The sequence below is a fragment of the Primulina tabacum genome, chromosome 6, assembly GCF_025594145.1.
Source record: "Primulina tabacum isolate GXHZ01 chromosome 6, ASM2559414v2, whole genome shotgun sequence".
NCBI lineage: Eukaryota > Viridiplantae > Streptophyta > Magnoliopsida > Lamiales > Gesneriaceae > Primulina > Primulina tabacum.
The window spans coordinates 44,669,859-44,691,634 of NC_134555.1; the positions used below are offsets into that span (position 1 = coordinate 44,669,859).

At 32.5% G+C, this 21,776-nt stretch overlaps 4 protein-coding genes across 4 annotated transcripts; 3 read left to right on the forward strand and 1 right to left on the reverse strand.

Moving 5' to 3' along the window:
* The first annotated feature begins 1,328 nt into the window (after positions 1–1,328).
* LOC142548308 (uncharacterized) lies at positions 1,329–1,944 on the forward strand. Its single transcript, XM_075656618.1, has 3 exons — positions 1,329–1,406; positions 1,484–1,552; positions 1,698–1,944. Exons 1-3 carry the CDS (start codon positions 1,350–1,352, stop codon positions 1,770–1,772), a joined length of 201 nt encoding a protein of 66 aa, XP_075512733.1. The 5' UTR covers positions 1,329–1,349; the 3' UTR covers positions 1,773–1,944.
* Positions 1,945–6,147: 4,203 nt separating this feature from the next.
* LOC142550325 (protein GLUTAMINE DUMPER 5-like) lies at positions 6,148–6,465 on the forward strand. Its single transcript, XM_075659544.1, has one exon. It carries the CDS (start codon positions 6,148–6,150, stop codon positions 6,463–6,465), a length of 318 nt encoding a protein of 105 aa, XP_075515659.1.
* A 5,961-nt stretch (positions 6,466–12,426) lies between these two features.
* On the forward strand, positions 12,427–12,753 carry LOC142550327 (protein GLUTAMINE DUMPER 6-like). The gene has a single exon (XM_075659545.1). The coding sequence runs from the start codon at positions 12,427–12,429 to the stop codon at positions 12,751–12,753; it is 327 nt and encodes a 108-aa protein (XP_075515660.1).
* Positions 12,754–17,212: 4,459 nt separating this feature from the next.
* On the reverse strand, positions 17,213–20,293 carry LOC142549929 (putative galacturonosyltransferase 9). The gene is made up of 3 exons (XM_075659167.1): positions 19,947–20,293; positions 17,863–19,101; positions 17,213–17,744 (listed from the first exon to the last, which is right to left on the reverse strand). Exons 1-3 carry the CDS (start codon positions 20,103–20,105, stop codon positions 17,469–17,471), a joined length of 1,674 nt encoding a protein of 557 aa, XP_075515282.1. The 5' UTR covers positions 20,106–20,293; the 3' UTR covers positions 17,213–17,468.
* Positions 20,294–21,776: the final 1,483 nt, after the last annotated feature.

The window sequence follows — 21,776 nt, forward strand, 5'->3', positions numbered from 1 at the left end:
ATGCATCCCTGATTTAAGACTGCAATTATGTTTCGAGGTTGAGTTCATTGTGCTACACTGTTTCATGTTTCACGCCAATAATGAATTGGCTTTTTAGAGATTTGAACATTCCATTCGGCGCCATGAATAGATTTCCCATGGCTAATTTGTATGCCCAAGAAATTGGCACCTGTCATGGCCTTTTTTACGGTGGTTTGACGCGTAAGAATTAGAATAAGATTCCAGCCCATTGTCGTCGTGGAAGAAGCGAAAGCAGAATGGATGCCGACCGCTGTCACCACCATAATTTTCATATTTTTATATATTAATAATAAAAATTGTAATTTTATTGTTGTGAGTTTTAGTAATATAATTTCTCACTGTTTATTGGATTTTTGAGGGTCTTTTTTAAGTCAAAAATCACTAACTCTATTAAATATTATTTATTTGACACTAATTCTCTCAATCGTAATAAATTTAAACAAAAACAAAGGTGAAAAATAAAGTAAAATGACATTTAATATTTCAAAGTGTAATTATATAGATTTTAATACGTATAATATATGTTTTATTGGGATTTGGATCTTCTATTGTATTGAAAATACAACATTTTGTGCTGTATATTTTTTATACGAGATTATCACATGATCATCTCGTTTAATCTGACAACTTTTAAATTTATCTCATATGGTGCGATGTCCACAAGATGATCACGTGATCATTTCGTGTAAAAAAATGCACAGCAACAAATGTTGTCTTTTCAACATAGTAGAGGATCCAAATCCGTTTTATTGGCAAAAACTTGTGTGAGACGGTCTCACGGGTCGTATTTTGTAAGATAGATCTGTTATTTGGATCCTTAAATATAGTTTTGAAGCCACTCTATTGTCTGAGGGGCTTAAATATTGAAGTTCGACACAGATATTAAGAATGTCGGAATGATTAAAGAAAAGGCTTTAGTTATTATCTGTGTACTTAAGTTAAAAAATCTATCAACAAACTTGTCTGTCGTCTACGTACGTAAAACAACAGACGAAGCAGAATTATGGGATAGAATCAAGTTTTATTTATATCACGTTTTTGACAAAAAAAAGATATTACCCGATTTAACAGGATCTGGGTAGTCCGTATAAATTCGGGTAACTAATCACAAAGCAAAATCATGAGTGGTGTGGATATATATATATATATATATAGATATTTTCAACAAACGATATATCCTAGTATATTGCCTTTGAATCGATCATACAATTAGTAACAAAAAATCCCTATATTAATTTTATGTATGACACACTTGGCGAACATCGAGCATGCCCCAAGATGCTAAAAATACCAGCTGCTACAACCTCATCCATCAAATTAATTAGAAAATGGATAATTCACAGAACATGAGCTACCAAGCCGGCCAAGCCAAGGGCCAAGCACAGGTGTTAACTTTGCTCTCTTTAAGTAAAATGAGGCGTCCAAAATCCAATTCTCATAAAAAATTTCTTTCTCACTGCAGGAAAAATGTAACCAGATGACGGACAAGGCTAGTAACGCTGCACAGCCGGCTAAGGAATCAATGCAGGAGGTAATCTTTCCACGATGCTCACCACTTACGTTAGACGCATCATGAACTATTCATGATATTTAGACACGGAAACATACCAAGAGTATATATGCTAGTATGGGTCCGGATACTGTGTCGATAACATGACGATTTCGTGTACGTTTAGGCTGGACAGCAGATGAAGGCTAAGGCGCAAGGTGCAGCTGAATCTGTCAAGAATGCCACTGGCATGAACAAGTGACGACTGCATGGTCTGATTTCATGTTTTTGGTTAAAATTTTTTTTCATGTTCCATTAAGGATTTAAAGTTGGAGTTTTATTTTGGCCATTTTGGGTTGCTTTGTGGTTGGAGTTTTGAGAACATCGTGTGCATGTTTTCTATTTATTTTAAATAAATATCAATCTTCCCTCAAGTTCTTCAATATATTATTAATTTTTTTCCATTTTATAGTGAAAAAAGTTGTGCATGTTGATGGATCAAGACGAATTTCGAGACTCAATTTTAACAATATATTCCACTAGTTAGCAAAATTTAGATGATAATTTAGCCTACTTTCCTAATTTATTTCGCACATATTTCGTCTAACACAGAAATTACAAGATAGTTTATGACTTATGAGCATGGATGAGAAGCTCATACATTTCGTGAGACAGAAAGAAATGTTGAGTTATATTATATAAATCAAAACCCAAAACCTCACATTGCTGAGCTTTCAATTACTTTCAATTTAAAAGTTTGTAGCTTCTTATTTCAATTACATAATCATAACAAAACTATAAACGTAACTCGACAAAACTCTAAAAAGGAAATTTATAATATTCTCAAAAGAGTAGGCAAACCAAAATTTTATAAGGCAAATAATTAATTAACGAGCCGATAATTGTGGCTTGTACTGGTGATATTAACGAGCCGATAACGTTAACAAGATTAAAAAAAAAAAAAGGAGAAAATGGTTTTTTTAAAAAGAACTATAATATTTAAAAAAATTGAACGTATCATCGTTTTTCTTGTTAGTTCGGAATCACATATCTGTAACAAAAAAATTAAATTTTTATTAACATATTTTTTAAAAAAAAGTTGAAAAAATTATAAAAGAAAAATTAATAAGAGAGACGTCATTTTACACTCATAATATATATTTGTAACCAAAAATAAAATTGTAAATATAAATTGGATTATTAATCACATATTTTAATATAAAAATATAATTTTGATTTTGAAATAATTAAAATATAAAAATACCAATTTTTAAAAAAATAAATTTTTTTTAAAAGTGTTCTGGACTAAAACAATGTTCATGGCACCCCCACAGCAAAGGATCTTGATCATGATATTTCATATCTGGAGGGTAAATTTTAAGTTCGCATAATTAATATGTGCTTTATTAGAAATCATATATATATTTTTAAAAAATTCTAATTAATATGAAATGACCTAATATTAATTGTTTCATGGTTCAACGTAAGAGCCGTTGGGCCAAGAACGCAAATTTGGCAATCAATTATTTAGTAGACTTCTTACAAGTTGTTAAGATAGAGTGATTGGTTAGAATGAGACGTTGAATAAACCATCACACTAGTTTATCCAAAATTTGGTTAAGTTAACAACTTTGAATTTTGTAATTCTCGCTAAGTCAATATCGGTCAATTAATTAATCAGATAAATATGTACGATAAGCTATGTACGAAAAGAAGCTAGACTGACATATTGAACACTCTAAAATGACTAATTAAGAAAAACAGTTGGATTATCAAGAGTATACTGAGTGAAATGTAAATAACACAAAGATGTTTCTCGATGTTCGGATATTTGAACAACTTCTATGTCACTCCTTTTTCTTTGTGGAAAAGATATTTAGTATAAGACTTTGGAAAATACAACTACCCGATTTAATCAGGCTTTATCACTATCTAACTGAAACTCTTATTTTAGCTTACTTAAACAACACTGAATAGTACATTATATGTAAGTTTACAAGTATTTCGAAATGTTAAGTACAAATAAATTCTTAATGATGTGATATAATATTAAGTGTGTGCTAAGAAGATTTAACAGCTGTTGGGCTATTATAAATTTGAATATTTAACCTATTACGATAATTTCAAAGCGTCTAACCGATTTACAAGTTCATAAATTTATATACTTTGATCCAACGGTCAGTAAAATCAAATATTATATTCGTTCTAAATATGTCATTCATTAGTCTCGTCTTTTTCATGACATTGTTTTTTTCTGACAAATTGTACAATGTAGGTAGTGCTCATGAATTTCTGACAATTCAGATACCGTTTGTACGAAATAATTTATCCAATAATTCAACTTTGTAACTTTGAGCATTCTAAATGATTCTTCGGAAAATGTCTTTTCAGTTTAGCTCAGCTATCTTTTAGTTCAATTGGTCTCCAAATATCAGTTCGATAGGCTTAGATAATCCGGATATGCTCTGCAATTGGCTCTGCCATGGAGAAAGGAGCGCAATAATGTATATCTTGAATTACGTACTTTGAATGCAATGGTTTCGAAATCACCTTGGCCCAACTCGAGTTTAAAGCCTGCAATGTACCTTCTTTGACACCAATTAGCTCCGCTAGTTGCAGAGGAAAAAAAATCAGATGACCATTTTTGTCCCTGCCCACAATCCTCACAGTGAAGCGATCCATAGATTCAAGGACTGCGGCATTCACATTAACTTTAAGAATAGAATGTGTATTTTGTTGTAAACCGTAAGTGATTTGTTGAGGAGATAACATTCGGTAGTGTTCTCCAATAACATCCTTCCATGATTGTGTCTTTTCGTGGAAAACTAACTAGTTTCGATCACTTCAAAACTTGTGTTTTTTTAAAAACTTTTTTACACTTGTGCTTGACATAATGTTTGGGATAAAGCATGAATGATAGAGAGAAGAACTGAGATGGAATGGTCTTTTGAAAAGCTCTCGCGGGTCAAGTTATTGATGCTGTGTTGTGTAATCTAGTTGGTTAGATGAACATTGAAAGAGAGACTTTAAATCTTAATGAGTAAGACTGATATCTGTTGGAATGACATCAAAAACAAGAAAATGATATGATTGATATTTGTTGGGGACTATGTCAACGACAAGAAAATGTTAAAAATGATTTTTATTATGATAAGTGATATCATCAATAACACAACACGTTCCTCCCCAAACTCGTCGGCCTTACAAATCCCTATAATCGGCACTCAAATAGGTGCAACGTCTCTCGTACCTACCTGTCACTTGGTATGAGACTTCATGATCTCACAAATATAAAAAAATAAAGTTTTATATTTGTCAACATTTATAATTTTTGACATAATATTAAGCTTCTGTACCCTAATAAACTGATATAACACTTTACTGCAATTATCGTGGTGGCACCAAATCAGTCTCTCTAAGTATTTGATTACTACTAATAGCATGCAACTAAAACCGCTCAAATAGCATATATCACATGTGTGAAAATCCCAAAATTTATATAATTCCTCACGTCATATTAAATTAAAGATTTTAAAAAATCAGACATAAAACCTAAAGACATGAGGTAAATGTAACTTTTTTTTTTTTAAAAAAATGTTTTAAAAGAAATTTAATTTTACATACAAGGCAAAAGGATGATAAATACAAATTTACCCGAATAAAGTTATTTGCATGAAATCACCACCCAGTTAGCTGGAGTAGTCCACTTATATTTGCCTATTTTGGGGTTAGAATTCAAGAAATGGAAAGACCTCGTTCGGGGGATACTTGACCCGAATGAACACGCTTAGTGGGCCCGATGGGGATGAGTGAATAAAGCCCATTTCGAGGAAATTGGTTTTAGTTTTATTAGGACAACTTCACACTCATTCTCATCCTTGGTTTGCTTTGTGGACTACTTACGATTCTATCTACATACGAAATTATGAAAATGCCCTCTTAATCATCAAATAAATTAATTGAAATTTAGAAGGGTAAATATGGAAACTCAGTAAATGAAGTGACTTGCAAAGAAATCAATCCTCCTGAGAATTTCACGGGAAAAAAAAAAAGCAAAAGAAAGAAGCAAAGTTCGTTTGGGTCACTCCCACAATTTTCATCATATTATATACATACATATACGTATAGAAAATATCTAAAGTAAACTTCTTAAAACATGAAAACGAAACTATCTTAATATTATTAAATCTAATTCGAGTTTGAATAGAAAATATTATAAAATTTACGGAAAAAACCTTATAAAAAGAAACATACACAATTTTATATTTCATCTTGATTATAAATAATTTTACTATTCATAATCGTAATATTTTGAGTAAGTCTCTTGTAGACGGTCTTACGAATCTTTATCTGTGAGACGGGTCAATACTACCGATATTCATAATAAAAAGTAATACTCTTAGCATAAAAAATAATATTTTTTCATGGATGACCCAAATAAGAGATCCATCTCACAAAATACGACTCGTGAAACCGTCTCATCCAAGTTTTTAGCTACTATTTTATATTGACATATCATAATATATAATTAATAATTATTATTGGCAATAGTGATACACTGAACCTTTGCCCATATTAAATAAATAATACACACACGCAAACATCCTCGTCCCATAACACAAACAAAATACCTAGAAATGAGACGGATACCAGAACATCCCACCGCCACCCGAGCAGGTGGCGAGTTGCAACAATGGAACTCGCCGATGCCTTACCTTTTCGGTGCTCTGGCTCTCATGCTTGGGCTTGTCGCCACGGCCTTGATAATCTTCGCTTGCTCTTACAGAAAACCGCCACCGGCTGATCAATCTCCAGACGATAAATCGCAAAGTCCGGAGCACGCTTTACAGCCTGAAATGGATCCCAGAATGGTGGTGATCATGGCAGGTGAAACTAATCCTACGCACCTCGCCAAACCAATCTCCGCTGCTCCACGCAGTCAGCAAGAAGTTTGACACGTTTTTTTTTCTTTTTCTTCGTATTAAAGTGAGAGCTACATAATGTAGTGTGTTTATTCCCTTTCAATAATTAAGTTTGGTTAGGTTACTTTATTTAATTTTCTGCTAATTTTGGCACGCGGAGAATTTTTAAATAACTAATGAGCAATTTGCATCATTATATCTGCTTTTGCTATGCTACACTCGAAAATTCACCCCTAAACTTAAAATTGTTGGATGATATCAGTTTGTTGGGTGTAATAATTGTCTCTGTTGGAAGAGAGACCGAACTGTAGTGTTTCAGTTCATATATTGTTTAAAAGATTTGACCAACGTACTATAATTAATATCAAAGCAAATGTCACGAATTTAATTTACATGGATAGCAATGAATGCAGTTACGGAGAGCGAGATTGTTGGATGCAATAATTGACTCTGTTGGAATAGCCAACGAACTGTGGTGCTTGAGCTATTATATATTTTAAAATATTTGAGTTGCACAATTATCATCAACTATAAATTTTAGTAAAGCGGAAAACGTTCGGTATTACACAACTTCTTATCTTTTCATGGGAGGCCCTCTCCACGTTTCAGGATCCGATGCTTCTTGTGTTTCGTCAAGCAACACTGAGTGGATTTTATCAAATATTATGAGGCTAACAATTAAGAAATGAAATAGTAATTATTTGCACAAATATATATTTAATTTAATTTTTGGCATATGAATTTTTTTGGCTTTAAATGGTGAGTCCTTGTCGACCTTCAAACATTAAACCTCAAGACAGTAAATGACAATGTTGTTACCTGTTGTCTTCTTGTGCAGCTGACGATTAACGACACCCAACAAGTTACATATTTTGTGCCATGGAACGATGGCGACCAGTAGACCTCGTCGATCTGTAATTTGTTTATTTGTTCATTTCTTCTCTCTTTTTTTCTTTTTAGAATTATATGTTTATGCGAAATTTAACGAGGGAAAGGCTGGCCGCTGAATTGAGAAATCTTGTTTTTTGGTTGTTCAGCTGACGATTAACGACACCCAACTCCTTACATGGCACTTCCCAATTGAAGGCTTTAATTATTACGTGTTTTTATTATTATTAAAATTAAAAATTTAATTTTTAGGGATTTTTTTCCCTAAAAAATTGTTTTAAAGCAAAAAATTTGGGTGATTTTTAAATTTTTGTCTCGCTTATTCTTTAAAAAGATTTATAAGGTTCTATAAATAATATATTGAAACATAGAACAATTTTAATTTTTTCAAAAAAAAAATTTTCCACAATGTTGCCTAAAATTAATTTTTAAAGTTAAAACTTATATATTCAAATGCCCTTCAATTTTTGTGAATATTAAGTTATAATTTGATATTTTATTGTTTAAAATTGATAAATAAAATAATAATTAATATTCTTAGAATATCTATTTTAAAATAAAGTTCGAAGTTGCTCAGTTGAAAATTCAGTGAAAAAATCACACTATCATGATTTAAAATTTGTTCCAAACTTGAATCCTGGGTATACAAAAAAGTTAAGGTGATTTGGTGGCTGATTCATTCAATTTTCTCCCAAATTGTTTGTTTGTTTTGAAAAACCAGTTATATAAAAATCATATTCAAAATGTAAATTTGGAAATAGTGTGTAAATCTAATTTATTTTCATAAAACTTATATAGTATTTCTAAAATCATTTTTTGTGAGAAGACAAGCAATTGCTATTTTATTTAAAAAAAATTATAATTGTGGTAATTGTTCAGTTTGAATCTTTTATACTTTATATCTACATGAGTGTAAAATATCGATTAATCTCTCAGCTTAGATAATTATTGATTCCTAGCAAATTACATACACTACTTCAAATTACGATTAATGAAAATCAAATGCATGATCTTCGTTTTGATATCAATTTTAAAAGTGGGCACTTATCGCTTTAATTATATCCAGATTTGATCGAATCATAGCAGTTCAAATATTTTAAATCATATGATATCCCAAACTGTGATTTCTCTATAATTTTTCCATGGAGATATCTCTCTTAAAGAGATCAAAATTGGATCAGTCCAATGAGATAGATGGAAAAATTAAATCTGATTTCCTCCCTAATTGTAAATGGTTAGATAGATGAAATATGTGGCGTCTCGATCATGTAATTTTGTTAAAACCTCTAAATAAAGGGTAAAAGATATTGATTGGATAACGATTTGAAATTTTGTCAAAGGTTGGTTTAATGAAAAGAGACAAGTAAGTAAAAAGTCGTATTGCGTTGCAATAAATTGTCGCAAATTAGTCTAAAGGATGCTTCAATTTTCTCATCAATTTCTCTAGTGGAAGACACACGCACACACATATTAATTACTATTTTATAAATCACAAAAAAAACTTTCTTGAAACAGTCTTATAAATCGATTTTGTGATACATATCTCATATTTGGGTCAATCATGAAAATGTGTGACTTATTATTGTAAATATTAGCATAGTTGACTAATATCACAGATAAATATATATATATTTTAAACAGAAACATCACATTTCGATCGCTCTCTTAGCATGAGCATTTATCATACTCTCAATACTATAAAAACCAAAAAATATAAAATAAATTTGTGACGTCTTTCTAATGTGTTATACAACATATATAAATAAATATATATAAATATATATATATATATATATATATTATATTTAAAATGGAGTAAAAAGTTAAATTCATATAAATATATATATATATATATATTATATATATATATATATAGATATTATATTTAAAATGGAGTAAAAAGTTAAATTCTTTTTTAGTGGAGGATCGCAAATAAAAGGGTCAAGATATCATTAATTCCAAAATGTTCAAAACCAGTGTTCACATTTGCCATATATGAGCCAACGGTGTTTGACAAATGCTATCAATTTGTTTCAAAATTTTTGATAAGAAGCGATTTAGTTTATAATATAATCATTTATATAGAATTAAATAGATTGAGATTGCAATTTCGACTGTTAAATAAATTATTTAAAAAAAAACGGTTTTAAAATACGATCGTTTCTGCCCGTTCTATTGACATTAGAGTAGGTCTCTTGTGAGACGATATCACGAATCTTTATCTGTGAGACGGGTCAACCCTACCGATATTCACAATAAAAAGTAATATTCTTAACATAAAAAGTAATATTTTTTCATGGATGATCCAAATAAGAGATCCGTCTCACAAAATACGACTCGTGAGACCGTCTCACACAAGTTTTTGTCATGACAATATTGTTTGGAAATTTCAGTAAGACATCCTTACTTTAAAATTTTCAATAAGTTATTCTCAACTTTAAATATTTCCTCTTGGAAAAATTATGATCTTATTGGATTAAATATGTGGCGCCTCGGCTGTGTAATTTGTTGTAGCCAACGATAAAGGTGAGAAGTGTGATTGGTCAAGTAGTGTGAATTTATTTAAGGTTGGCTTAAAGAGACCGCGCAGGCCAGAAAATAAAAAAGTGTAATTCCCAGCATTAAGTTGTGGCAAATTGGTCTAACATAAGGTTTTTTAAACAGGTATCGTATATTTTTATTCGTGAGATGAGTCAATCATGTTCGTATTTATATTAATAAGTAATATTTTTAGTATAAAAATTAATATATTTTTTTATTAATGACACAAATAAAAAATTTGTCTCTTAGTACCAGAACTCTTGATATCAATGTACTTATCCTTTATGTCATGGGATCGAGTCCTGGGGAGGCGAAAGAAACCCCTTGGTAGGGAGGGGGAGATCCTATGAGTAACCCGTACGACGTCTATGGAAAGCCCGTGAGGGAAAAAGCCCCTTTGAGGGAGTCCAAGATCGGGATAGCCTTAGGTCGATCGGGGCAGTGGGCCGTATGAGCGGTCCACTGGGCCTGTAATGGGTCGTATCTCAACTGGTACCAGGACTCTTGATATCAATGTACTTATCCTATAGGTCATGGGATTGAGTCCTGGGAGGCGAAAAAAACCCCTTGGTAGGGTAGCTCAATTGGTACCAGGACTCTTGATATCAATGTACTTATCCTATAGGTCATGGGATCGAGTCCTGGGGAGGCGAAATAAACCCCTTGGTAGGGAGGGGGAGATCCTATAAGTAACCAGTACGACGCCTATGGAAAGCCCGTGAGGGAAAAAGCTTCTTTGAGAGAGCCCAAGATCAGGATAGCCTTGGGTCGATCGGGGCAGTGGGCCGTATGGGCGGTCCACTGAGCCTGTAATGAGTCGTTACAAGTCAAAAGCAAAGTGGCAACACACACATGTACATGTAAAAACTCATGCAAATGAGATAAATTAAATATGACAGATTGGGGTAGTGAAAGAACTTTAATTTGATAAATGTGGTTTTATATTTTTCGATATTTTGCGGTGATAAAAATTGCAAATGTCCCCACTTTGTTAATCAAACAATTTTCGTGCTTACCTGGTTTCATGTTGATTTGACGATCCTCGCATACTTAATTAACTAATCATTCAAAAAATTTCATAAGTTTCATATACTGAATTAATTGAATCAAGTTAACAATAAGAAAAAGTAAAGTGAACCAAAGTTAAATTAACACTATAGTTAGTTAGGTTTGGCAATATGACTTATTTTACTGTAACATTCTTGAAACATCGATCCAATAAACCTGCTACATTTCATGTCATTTATTGAAAATGATCGTAATCTACTAGTCATGCAAAAAAAGAACAGAATATATGTCATCAGATATTTATTGTTGAGTAGGTAGGTCTCTTGTGAGATGGTCTCACGAATCTTTATCTGTTAGACGGGTCAAGCATATCGATATTCACAATAAAAAGTATTACTCTTAGTATAAAAAGTAATATTTTTTCATAGATGACCCAGATAAAAGATTTGTCTCACAAAATACGACCCGTGAGACCGTTTTACACGAGTTTTTGCCTTTATTGTTTTATAAAAAATTATCGTTATTATAATGTATTATTTTAATTATTTTAAATTATATAGTTATCAATGTTTAATTGTTTTTTAATTAATACAATTATTGGATCTCAATATTCTTCTTATCAATAACAACGCTCTTTGTAATTAATAAGTATCGAACATAACATTGACTTTAATATCGATTGTAGGATCAAACGTTTGTCGTTTTACCAAAATTTATAATTCATGATAATAGTTCAACTCAACCATTTTAAATCATATAGTTAGTTATTCAAACGTTATATTTTGATCGTCCTCCCAACAAAAAACAACTATTATATCATTACCATAACAAATTAAATAGTATTCACCGGTGATTTGATTATGACCCACCCAAATTATGATTTACAACTACGCTGAATTGATATCAATAGAATTTTCTCGCTAGTAAGGCTTGAGAAAAATATGAGCTAAACATTTGTCGACAGTTTGATGTGTGAGTATTTTTTGAGATGGTCTATAATTATCCGGTCTATATAATTATCGTAAATAATAATATTTTTGACAAAAAAATAATATTTTTCTATGAGTTATGTCGAGTCGGAAATTCGTCTCACAAAATTGATATATGAGTTCGTTTCACATAAGTTGTTTTTTTAAAAAAAGAGTTTGGGACACCGAGAGAAGCTGATTAGGTGACATTCGACGAGGCTTCGAGGATCTTTGTTAGATCTAAATAACTTCAAGACATCTCTTATGCGAAACGTGCGGTAATTGATGATATTTGAGTGTCCCAAATGTATGTTATAACTTATATGGGAAAAAAGTATAGAAGTAATTAACCCAAAAGAATAAAAGTAATCAAAATAGTTAAAAATATCGTCCTGGTTAGAAGGATGAGTGTATGTGTATGTATGTATATATCACAAACAGGACATAATAGTAATTTCAGAGCAAAGCAAATCCCATCATCTTTCACCACTATAAATCACAAACAATCATATTCATTTCCTCTCAATTCATACAAGGAAAAAGAAGAAAGCTAAGACACGTAAAATCACACACAGAAAAGGTGGGAGATATGAGGCCAACACCAACAGCAGATGCACACAATAATCCTTCTGGATTCTTGAACTGGAATTCTCCATTGCCTTACTTATTCGGCGGCTTAGGCTTAATGCTTCTGTTGATCGCTACAGCCTTGATCATCTTAGCATGTTCCTACCGGAAATCCTCTTCACGCTCCACCGATCAAGGCGGAGACAAGGCCACTCAGCTACCCACCGCCGTCGCTGCCGCGGATAACACGCCAAAGATTGTGGTGATCATGGCCGGAGATGATAATCCAACCCGACTCGCAGTTCCTATCCCTTCTTCTTTCTCGATCAGCGCCAAACAGCTGCCTTGATCGAGATTTTTGGCAGAAATTTAATTGTGGTGTTAGATTATAGTAGTTTCTTGATTAAACAATTATGGGTTTTTGGTTTTTTTCCAGTTTCCATAGAGTTTATCAGGGAATTAATGTAGATGGATTTAAAGAGCTTGTAGTTTAGTAGATTTTGTGTTGGTTATATCAAGAAAATTTTGATCTGGTGAAACTTTCTTTCTTTTTTCTTTACAAAACAATTGTACAACAAATTATTCAATCTAAATTGGAAATTTGACATTTATGTTAAATGTTAATTGCATCCAAGTCATGGTTCCATTAGTTTCTTACTCCAACAAAAAAAATTTCCGACCGAGTGAACTTTAATTGGTAAATATTTGTTCAAGTTAACATAAAAAACGATAATTAACGATTTTCTAAAAATAAAAAATAAAAAACTCGGTGAGAAAGATGCAAGAACTTAATTTCCACCTCAAACAATAAAAAAATAATAATTTTATGTAATTTATGTGTATCTTACAATAAGCAAAAACTTGTGTGAGACAGTGATCTCACTAGTCGTATTTTGTGAGACGTATATCTTATTTAGGTAATCCATGAAAAAATATTACTTTTTATTATGAATATCGGTAGTGTTGACCCGTATTACGGATAGAGATTCGTGAGACCGTCTCACAAGAGACATACTCTTTATAATATTGTTACTATCACTAGTAACATTAAACATGAGTGATTTTGTATTATCTATTACTATTATTTAAGTGTGTGCATAACATAAACAAATTCAATGGTGTCGTGGTCTATTTTTTTTATATGTTTTTTAATTAATTATTTCAGAATTATAATTTAATATCTCATTAATTTTCGCTGTTATTTATGATATGAACCTCATTTAAATATAATCAATATGAATTACAATGTATATTAATAATCATTTCAAATTACAATACACATCTTCATTTATTCTTACAATTATATTATACTTTTATTTAAATATAAATCAAATTATTTTTAAAAAAAGATGATAGATGCAACGCTTACAAAAATTATTTAATATTACATAATAAATTAGGAAAAAAAAATAAGATATATTTATTTAAATTGAAAGGCTTCTTTTTTTTGTTTTCATGTGAAGAGAGAGGCGGACGCGGCGGCTAGAGTACGCAAACATTTAATGATGGCGTAGGAGAATTTTGTTTCATTAGAAAATTGGATTTTTATTTCTTTACTTCGTTTCATACACTGTGATTAGTGGGAGACAACTGTGGTATCATTAATACTCTTTAGTTCCTTTATTTGTTGGCCATTTTTTGCTTTTTATGGCGGACAAACGAATCTCTTATTGGATATTCCGGGTCGCATTTGGTTCTGCGGTGCGGTCGGAGGCACATTCTTGGATGGCACTCATCACCCCGGGACGTACGAAATCCTTTGCTCCATCAAATTATCTACATTTTGTTTAAACAAGTCATGAATTACTAGATTAAACAGCACATACACTTAACATTATATATAAACGAAATATAATAAATCATATATGAAACATGTGCTTTATGGTTTTTTTTTTTTTAAAAAAAACAAGAGATGAATAAAATTTTTGTGTGCGATTTATTATTATTTTTTTATACGGTGTTTACTTTTTAATAATTAGTGTAAACATGATTTGTTTGAGCAAAGTATATCACAATTTAAAAAAATATGATTTCGTCTCAAATCTGAAATCTTATTTAAAACTTGTACATTCATTTCAGGTGGATGATTGACCGACGATTTCGGTTGAGAATAAATCTAGCAAGCGGACTAGATCAAGTTATAGTAAATGGATGATGAGTCCAAGTATCGATCACGCGAAGACAAATATTTAATTATTAGAATTTTTTTCATTTAATTTAAGCTAGACAAAATAAATAAAAAGATGATATTTGAATTATTAATCTAAGCTATTAAATAAAATAATTACAATTAAAAACGACGAATTCAACGATCAAGGAGAGATTCAACTTCAAATAAAGAACTAAGACACGCAACTGTACCAAACTCTATTATGTTGACACGTGTTAAAATTCATTTAATTATTTAATTATTGACAAACACGGTCAAATTCCCAATTTTATATATTAAACGATTCATCGAGTTAATAAACATATTTAAATCTATCAGTCCAATTATTTCTAATTTAATTTAATTATATCTAAATGCATTAAATCTTCGTGGAATTTCAGTTTTCATCTAAAACAGCACACTGAAATCGAATATTATTTCTAGTCAGTTTAATCATGTATTGATGACGTATTTGTTGCTCTATTTAATCAATCATCTTCTAATTCGTGATTAATCAACAAACACGTAAATAGTTGATCAGGCTCTTAACAAAAAATTTTAAACTAACATCAATCAATAATTAAAATCAAGAAAAATAATTTATTGAAAATAAACCAAATATCAAACAAAGTATTGTTTGGCCCTATCGTGGTCTTAGTCTAAATAAAATTATTCCATTAATTCAAAACAGAAGTGAAAAGCCATATTTAATTTCATAGAACAAAACAAAATAAAGAAGGAATAAGAAGAATTCTCGGTATTTTTGGCGTGTGTTGATGAATTCCTCATACTTCTGCCTCTTCCTCTCTCGTGTTGTCTTCTGTGTAGTCTTCTGTTCAATTATGTTCTCTCTCCTTTCTTCTCTTCTCTCTGTGCGCTTCTGCCTCCCTATTTCTTTCCTTTTTCTCTCTCCTCCTCTATTTTGCTCTATTCCTTCCTTTTTTTTTCACGTCTCTCTCCTTTATCTGCTCTCTTCTGTGCTGCTTTTTCTTTTCCTCTTTTTGCGCCTCCCTCTTGCTGCTCATGTGCGTTGCCTTTTATATTTCTTTATGGGCCTAATCCTCCAACTTTTGAAGCCCATGTCAATTTCAAAAATTGTAGAGATTTTATTTATCAAGATCTGCAGAGATTTTCTTCCAAAATTTCAATATTTTCGAGATAATAAAATATAAAAATATTTATTTCTTTTTTTTTATATTTTGTTTCCTTTGAATTTTTGTAAAATCATCTTACCTCTTTTATTCAATATACAAATATTATAAAATTAATTCAGATAAGCACATAATTAGGGATAATAATTACATATATGTACAAATATTATAAAATAAAATCCTTAAAATCTCTATAAAATTTCCACTTATCAATGATCATAAGCCATGGGCTGATTTTCGCATGAGGAAATAAAAAGCATATGAATCATTCATGCATGGTATATATGAGTTATATACATATACATATGCTTTGCTCAAAGTATACCTCAATATATAAATATTAATTAATAGACAACTATGGTGTTTCTCGGTGTCTCCAATTAATAAAACGGGAAATTGGCCTTCAGTCCCCAGCCGTCGATTTTTTGTGTGTTTAGTCTTTGGGTACTTTTTTAGTACCACATTTCCACATGAAGTGTACCACATTTACACATGAAGTGTACCACATTTTGTATGACATAGCACCACAATTTTGTGGGTAGGGAGTGAACTCAAAAAAATGTTTTGATTAGAGATTTTTCACCAACTTCCCCTTAATAAAACGCATGGGCAGAGGAAATTATGTTCAAAAATCACTCTAAACAGAGGAAATTATTGGTAGGAGCAGCGAATAGCTCGGTTCTCAATCCTCTCACTTTAAACAAGTTCCATGGCAGCATAACACACAGCTTATAAGCCGAAAAAAGCAATCTTATATCCTCTCTCTCGAAATGACCAAGCACATAAGCTTCTGTGGTCACACAAATAGGAGAATATTGATAATCAATAAAATATGGAATACGCCGCGGAAAGGACGTGCAAAAGCAACGGATCAGGTTTTTGCACCAAGAATAATCATCATTGTTATCGACACTTTGTCTTGTATTTAGTACTAATCCACGTACGGCATATTCCACTTTTACTTTACAAACAGAAAACATAAGCTTCAACGGATGCCGGCCATTGCTGAACTCCAACTACCTTAGGCTAATATCATATTGCTTTTAAATGAGTGAGAATTCAGTATTCACAGTGTGTTTACACCGTAACACCAATTAAACAAGATTAATCTGAACTTAGGGGTGTAAACTAGCAAAGGTTCGAGAACAATCTTTTTTTAAAAAATGCATCAACAAACGAAATTCATGGGCATCGACGATTCCAGAAAACGAACGGAGATTCGAGAATAGTAACATGTATAATTACCAATTCAGATGTGTGTTAATACGTGAGGAGGTGAAACAGGAGAATCAGGGACAGGTCTCGAAGCATGTCATTTCTAACATCAAAGGTTAGGGAAAAGGATGCCAGCAGTCATTGATACAACTGACTTGGGAAGATACAAAATATTCTCAAATATTCCAGGGGAAAAATCATTTTTAAACTAGCACAAATAACAAGAAACAAAAATAAATGTATCGTTGAAGAACACTTTGAGCCATCTGATTGTTGCTTGCTTCACACAACTGAACATATTATATAGATATTAATTGTTTTAGATGGTATATAAACTATCTTGTACAACGAATGTGCTTCAGAGCATAAATCCACTATCAATCTTGGCTTCAGGCCACCACATAACAACTGCACAAAATGGTAACTAAGTGGAACAAAAATGTAGGAGAAATTAATAACTAAAACCTTTTCTTTGAAAGTTACAACTTGCGATGAACATTAAAAAAAAGGCTGGAATTTATTCAGTCGAGTTGAAGTGGGGATGCTTCTTTACATTCCAAAATTGCACATCTGAAGGAATTCCATTTCATTATCGACATACTTTGTCCACAGATGTTTGTAATGGTTCATGGCAATGTCCAGCCAAGGCTTCATATCTCCACTGAAATGAATTACCGCAGCTTTGTTGATTTCATCCATACTTATGCTCGGATTTATCCCAAGACCCATGACGTGCCATGCTTTATCGAATGATTTGGTAGTAGAGTAAAAAGTTAGAAGCCCTACAGGTAATGTTCCCAATTTCCATAATGCAAGGTCCTCATTCTGATTATTCATCAATCAATAAAAAATAATAATCAGCAAGTGTGTTTGAAAACCGAAGAACAACACATAACATTTTTCGAAAAACAAGCGAGGATAAAAAACTAAATATACAGCTTACCAAATTTTGCCAATAATGGTATTCATCGGTGCATTTCTCTCGACGCCAAGCATCTAGGTCAAACATGTTCATGCCAAATGCCCAGGCACAGGCCCTGGGATTAAACTTCTCCTTGATCAGAGGATGAGAAAAGTTTAAATATTCAGAAAAGCGTCGAAAAGAACCAAAGCATGTCTCAACTGCACCGTTCACCTTTCCATCCATATCAATTTTCCATAAAGTAGTCAAATCCTTCTGAACTACAACGTCATCATCCAGAAAAAGAATCTTATGCAGTTTTGGATAAAGTTCAGGCAAGTAGAACCGTAGATGATTGAGCATTGATAAATACTTTGGGTTTCTATACTTCATGCTGCTCATATCTTTAGTGGTATTCTCTGCCCTGGTTTCGAAGTAGAACTTCTGCAGATTTGTGGATTCAAGTTGTCTGAGTACTGGTGCATATGAGGGTGTTAAGAACTCAAAAGTGTCCACTGCATTGATCTCAATATGGGCCCCCCCTTGAATTGGCCTCATCTTAAACCAAACCTTTGTCGCAGCAAAATTCATCCTATCGGTAACAATATGAAAAACATGTTTCCATGGCTCATCTGCATTCTTAACAACAGAGTTAACCACAACAGATATTGCAATCACATTATCCGAAAAAATCGCATAATGGTATAAACTCGGGTCTTCAAACTCAGGCTTGGGCTCTTCATCCTTGTACTTCTCAGGATGTGAAATTCTCTCCTCCACAAGCCGCATGGCAAGACAATGCAAACTCTTGGGAGTCGATTTTGCAGAAACCAAGCTAGTAAAAGCCCCATTTTTCTTGGCCTTCACCAGCAACTCTTTGACAGCAAATATTGTATCTTTCAATTTCTGAATTTTTAACTGATTGTCATATGACTCCTTTGACTCAACAATCATTAACCTAGCTACCTTAACTCTATCTTTAACCTCCTTCTCAAATTGCCTCAAAATATCCTCATCAATTGGCCCATTGGATTCGAACAATGCCGTGACATACTTTGGATTCATTTGAAGTTCCGAGAAATTATTAGCTAAATCATCAAACATCTTAAGCTGCTTAGATATCTCAAGTTTTAACTTCCTAGCATAAGCAGCATATGCATTCACCAATGCAACATGATTATTTGCTTGATTTTGTATCAAATCCAGCCTTGTCTTCAGTGGATCAGACTGCCATGCTAGAAAAGTTCGTTTTACATATGCATTTCCTGTTGTCTCCATTATCTGTTTATAGAAGAAAACACATGCTTTTAGGTACACCAAGGACAAAAATAAAACACTATGTTTGGCACTTGGATTTTTTTGGTGTATTACACACCTAAGAATAAAACGTCACTTTATCTGATTTTAAATAAAAGCACAGAGGAAAAGCATGCAAGATTTTAATAGTTTAGGAATTTATTTCATTCCCTATGGTGCACTAACTGCAAATAATTTGGATCTAGATTTCTGGTGTAGGACAAGTATTATTGATTTCTTTGTTGATAATAAAGTGATAGGTATCAATGAATACGTTTATCTTTATTCCATTTTCACAATCTTCCACATTATTAACCCAAGAACAGTACCAATTTTCAAGTCGCCGCAAACTAGTGAAGTTGTCTCTGGTGATCCTAAACAAAGCTAAATACACGTCACTGCATAATTTCATGGGGAGAATAATCCAAATTCATCGAGTAGAAAATAAATTGCTGCATTCACCACCACAAGTCGAGCAACCAATATTTCGCATATTTCCCAAAACTTTATGATGTACAAAATTATATAGTTATCATTCAACTATGCATAAATAATGATTATCAAGAAAAACCAAACTCAAATCTCCCCAATCGGCACAAATAAATCCACATTCTCGCAAATACTATCATAAATTTTGAAGTAAACAAACACGGGAGTCTAACGGGATGCTTATCAACCACTCCATTTAATAAAACAAACGCACCGTTTCCTTGTCAACATCAATTGAACCAAGCAAAAGGTAAATCAATCACGAAAATGCAACAACGGTGCAAATGTAGACACAGATAGAGATAAAATACACAAAGTGCGAGCTAAAGGCTAGCACTTACGGCTTCGTCGTGGGAGGGATGAGATGTGAACAGCACGGAGAGAGTGGCGAGGAACAGGAGCGTAAACATGGCGGAAACAAAGATCCGGTAGCTGAAAAAGCTTCGAATTCCGGATCCACCGCCAGATCCAACCCGAACACCGCGGACCACAACCGCCATCACGATCGTCCAACCACAGATTACTCAATTCTCTCCTTCTTCGAGTGGATGATATAAAACGTAGTATAATGTTAGGGCTGTAGATACGTGAGAGGTTTTGTGTGTGTGAAAAATCTGGAATTGAGATCGGACAGCGTGAAGAAGAAGAACAGGAGGACCAGTAGCCGGTTCGACCCAAGCCGCATCGGCGTCGGTGGGTTTCATTAAATAAATAATTTGATATTTACATTCTGGTCCACTATTTGTTATTAATTGACAATAAGGCCACATGCTTTCCTGATTTTTATTTAGACCCCTATTTCTTCTCTCTCTCTTTTTATTTAAAGAAAATTATCTCATGATTTTAAATATAGTCATTCTATGTATGTTGAAATTCAACTTAGCATAAAAAGTAATATTTTTTCATGCATGACCCAAATAAAATATCCGTATCACAAATAGGATCCGTGAGACCATATCACACAAGTTTTTGTCTTTGAAAAACTGCATTTTCGTTTTCCCATGTGAACACTTGTGCCTCGTATTAAGACATCTTTAATTAGTATAAATGTTTGTGTTTATTTAGTAGGACTACTTGATTGTCTTATCTGGAACATTTGAAGTATATATAAAAAACTAGAAGTGGGGGGCTAAATTCTCGGTTCAGTCACATATGTTTGGGGTAGTTCCCGATATAGTCCTAAACGAATATAACGAGCCGATTTAGTCCCAAACGTTACCAAAGTTGTCTCAATCCTATTTTTCTGCTAGTTTGCTGTCAAACTTAATAGAGTAGATTGACTTCATAAATCAATTAGAACAAAATTAAAATCCCCAAAAAATCGATACTTTCTCTACGCTAAAAATTCCCAAACTCCTCCATTTCTCCCCCCTCAAAATACCCAGAAAAACTGATGCTATCTCTACGCTAAAAATCCCCAGAAATACCCAACCTCCTCCATCTCGCCATCTTTCGCTGTCATCAAGGTATGTACGCAATGCTTTTGACTGGAATTAATGTAATTCTTGAAATCTTTAAATCGAAGCATCGTGAAATCTTAGAAATATAGCCGCATCTGTAATATCTTGAAATCGGGCATAAATTTTTTTCGTTGATGATGGTCAAATCCGTTAAATATTTCAGCGAAGTATCATTTTTCGTAAGCTAATTGCTTGTTATTTATTAGCAGCCGAAAGTTACATCTGTGAAATCAAAATGGTGAGCTTCATTTTTTTAAATTTTTTTGTGAAATTATATTGTGTTGTTTGCTTGTGTGAAATACTTAATTGTTCTTATATTTTTGTTGTGATATAGGGTAAAACATATGTAGTTTTTATTGGACGAAAATCCGGAGTATATGAGACTTGGGAAGAAGCACAAAAGCAAGTCAATAAATTTAGCGGCGCATCCCACAGGTCATTCTTGAGTAGGGAGGGGGCTATAAAAGCTTTTGATTCTTATATGGACAAGCAAGCTCCAGTGCAAGCTTCTTCCTCCACCAACACTGTCGAAGAAATGTCGAACATAACTTTTAGTGCAAATTCAGATGCAAGTGCAAGTACAAAACCCACTGAAGCTGGAAAAATAGATAAATTGAACGAGACGCTATCAAATTTAGTGAAGATAACGGAGGAGATAAAACAACAAATCGAATCTCTAAATATTAGTGGTGATGGCAACTGATGGATTGT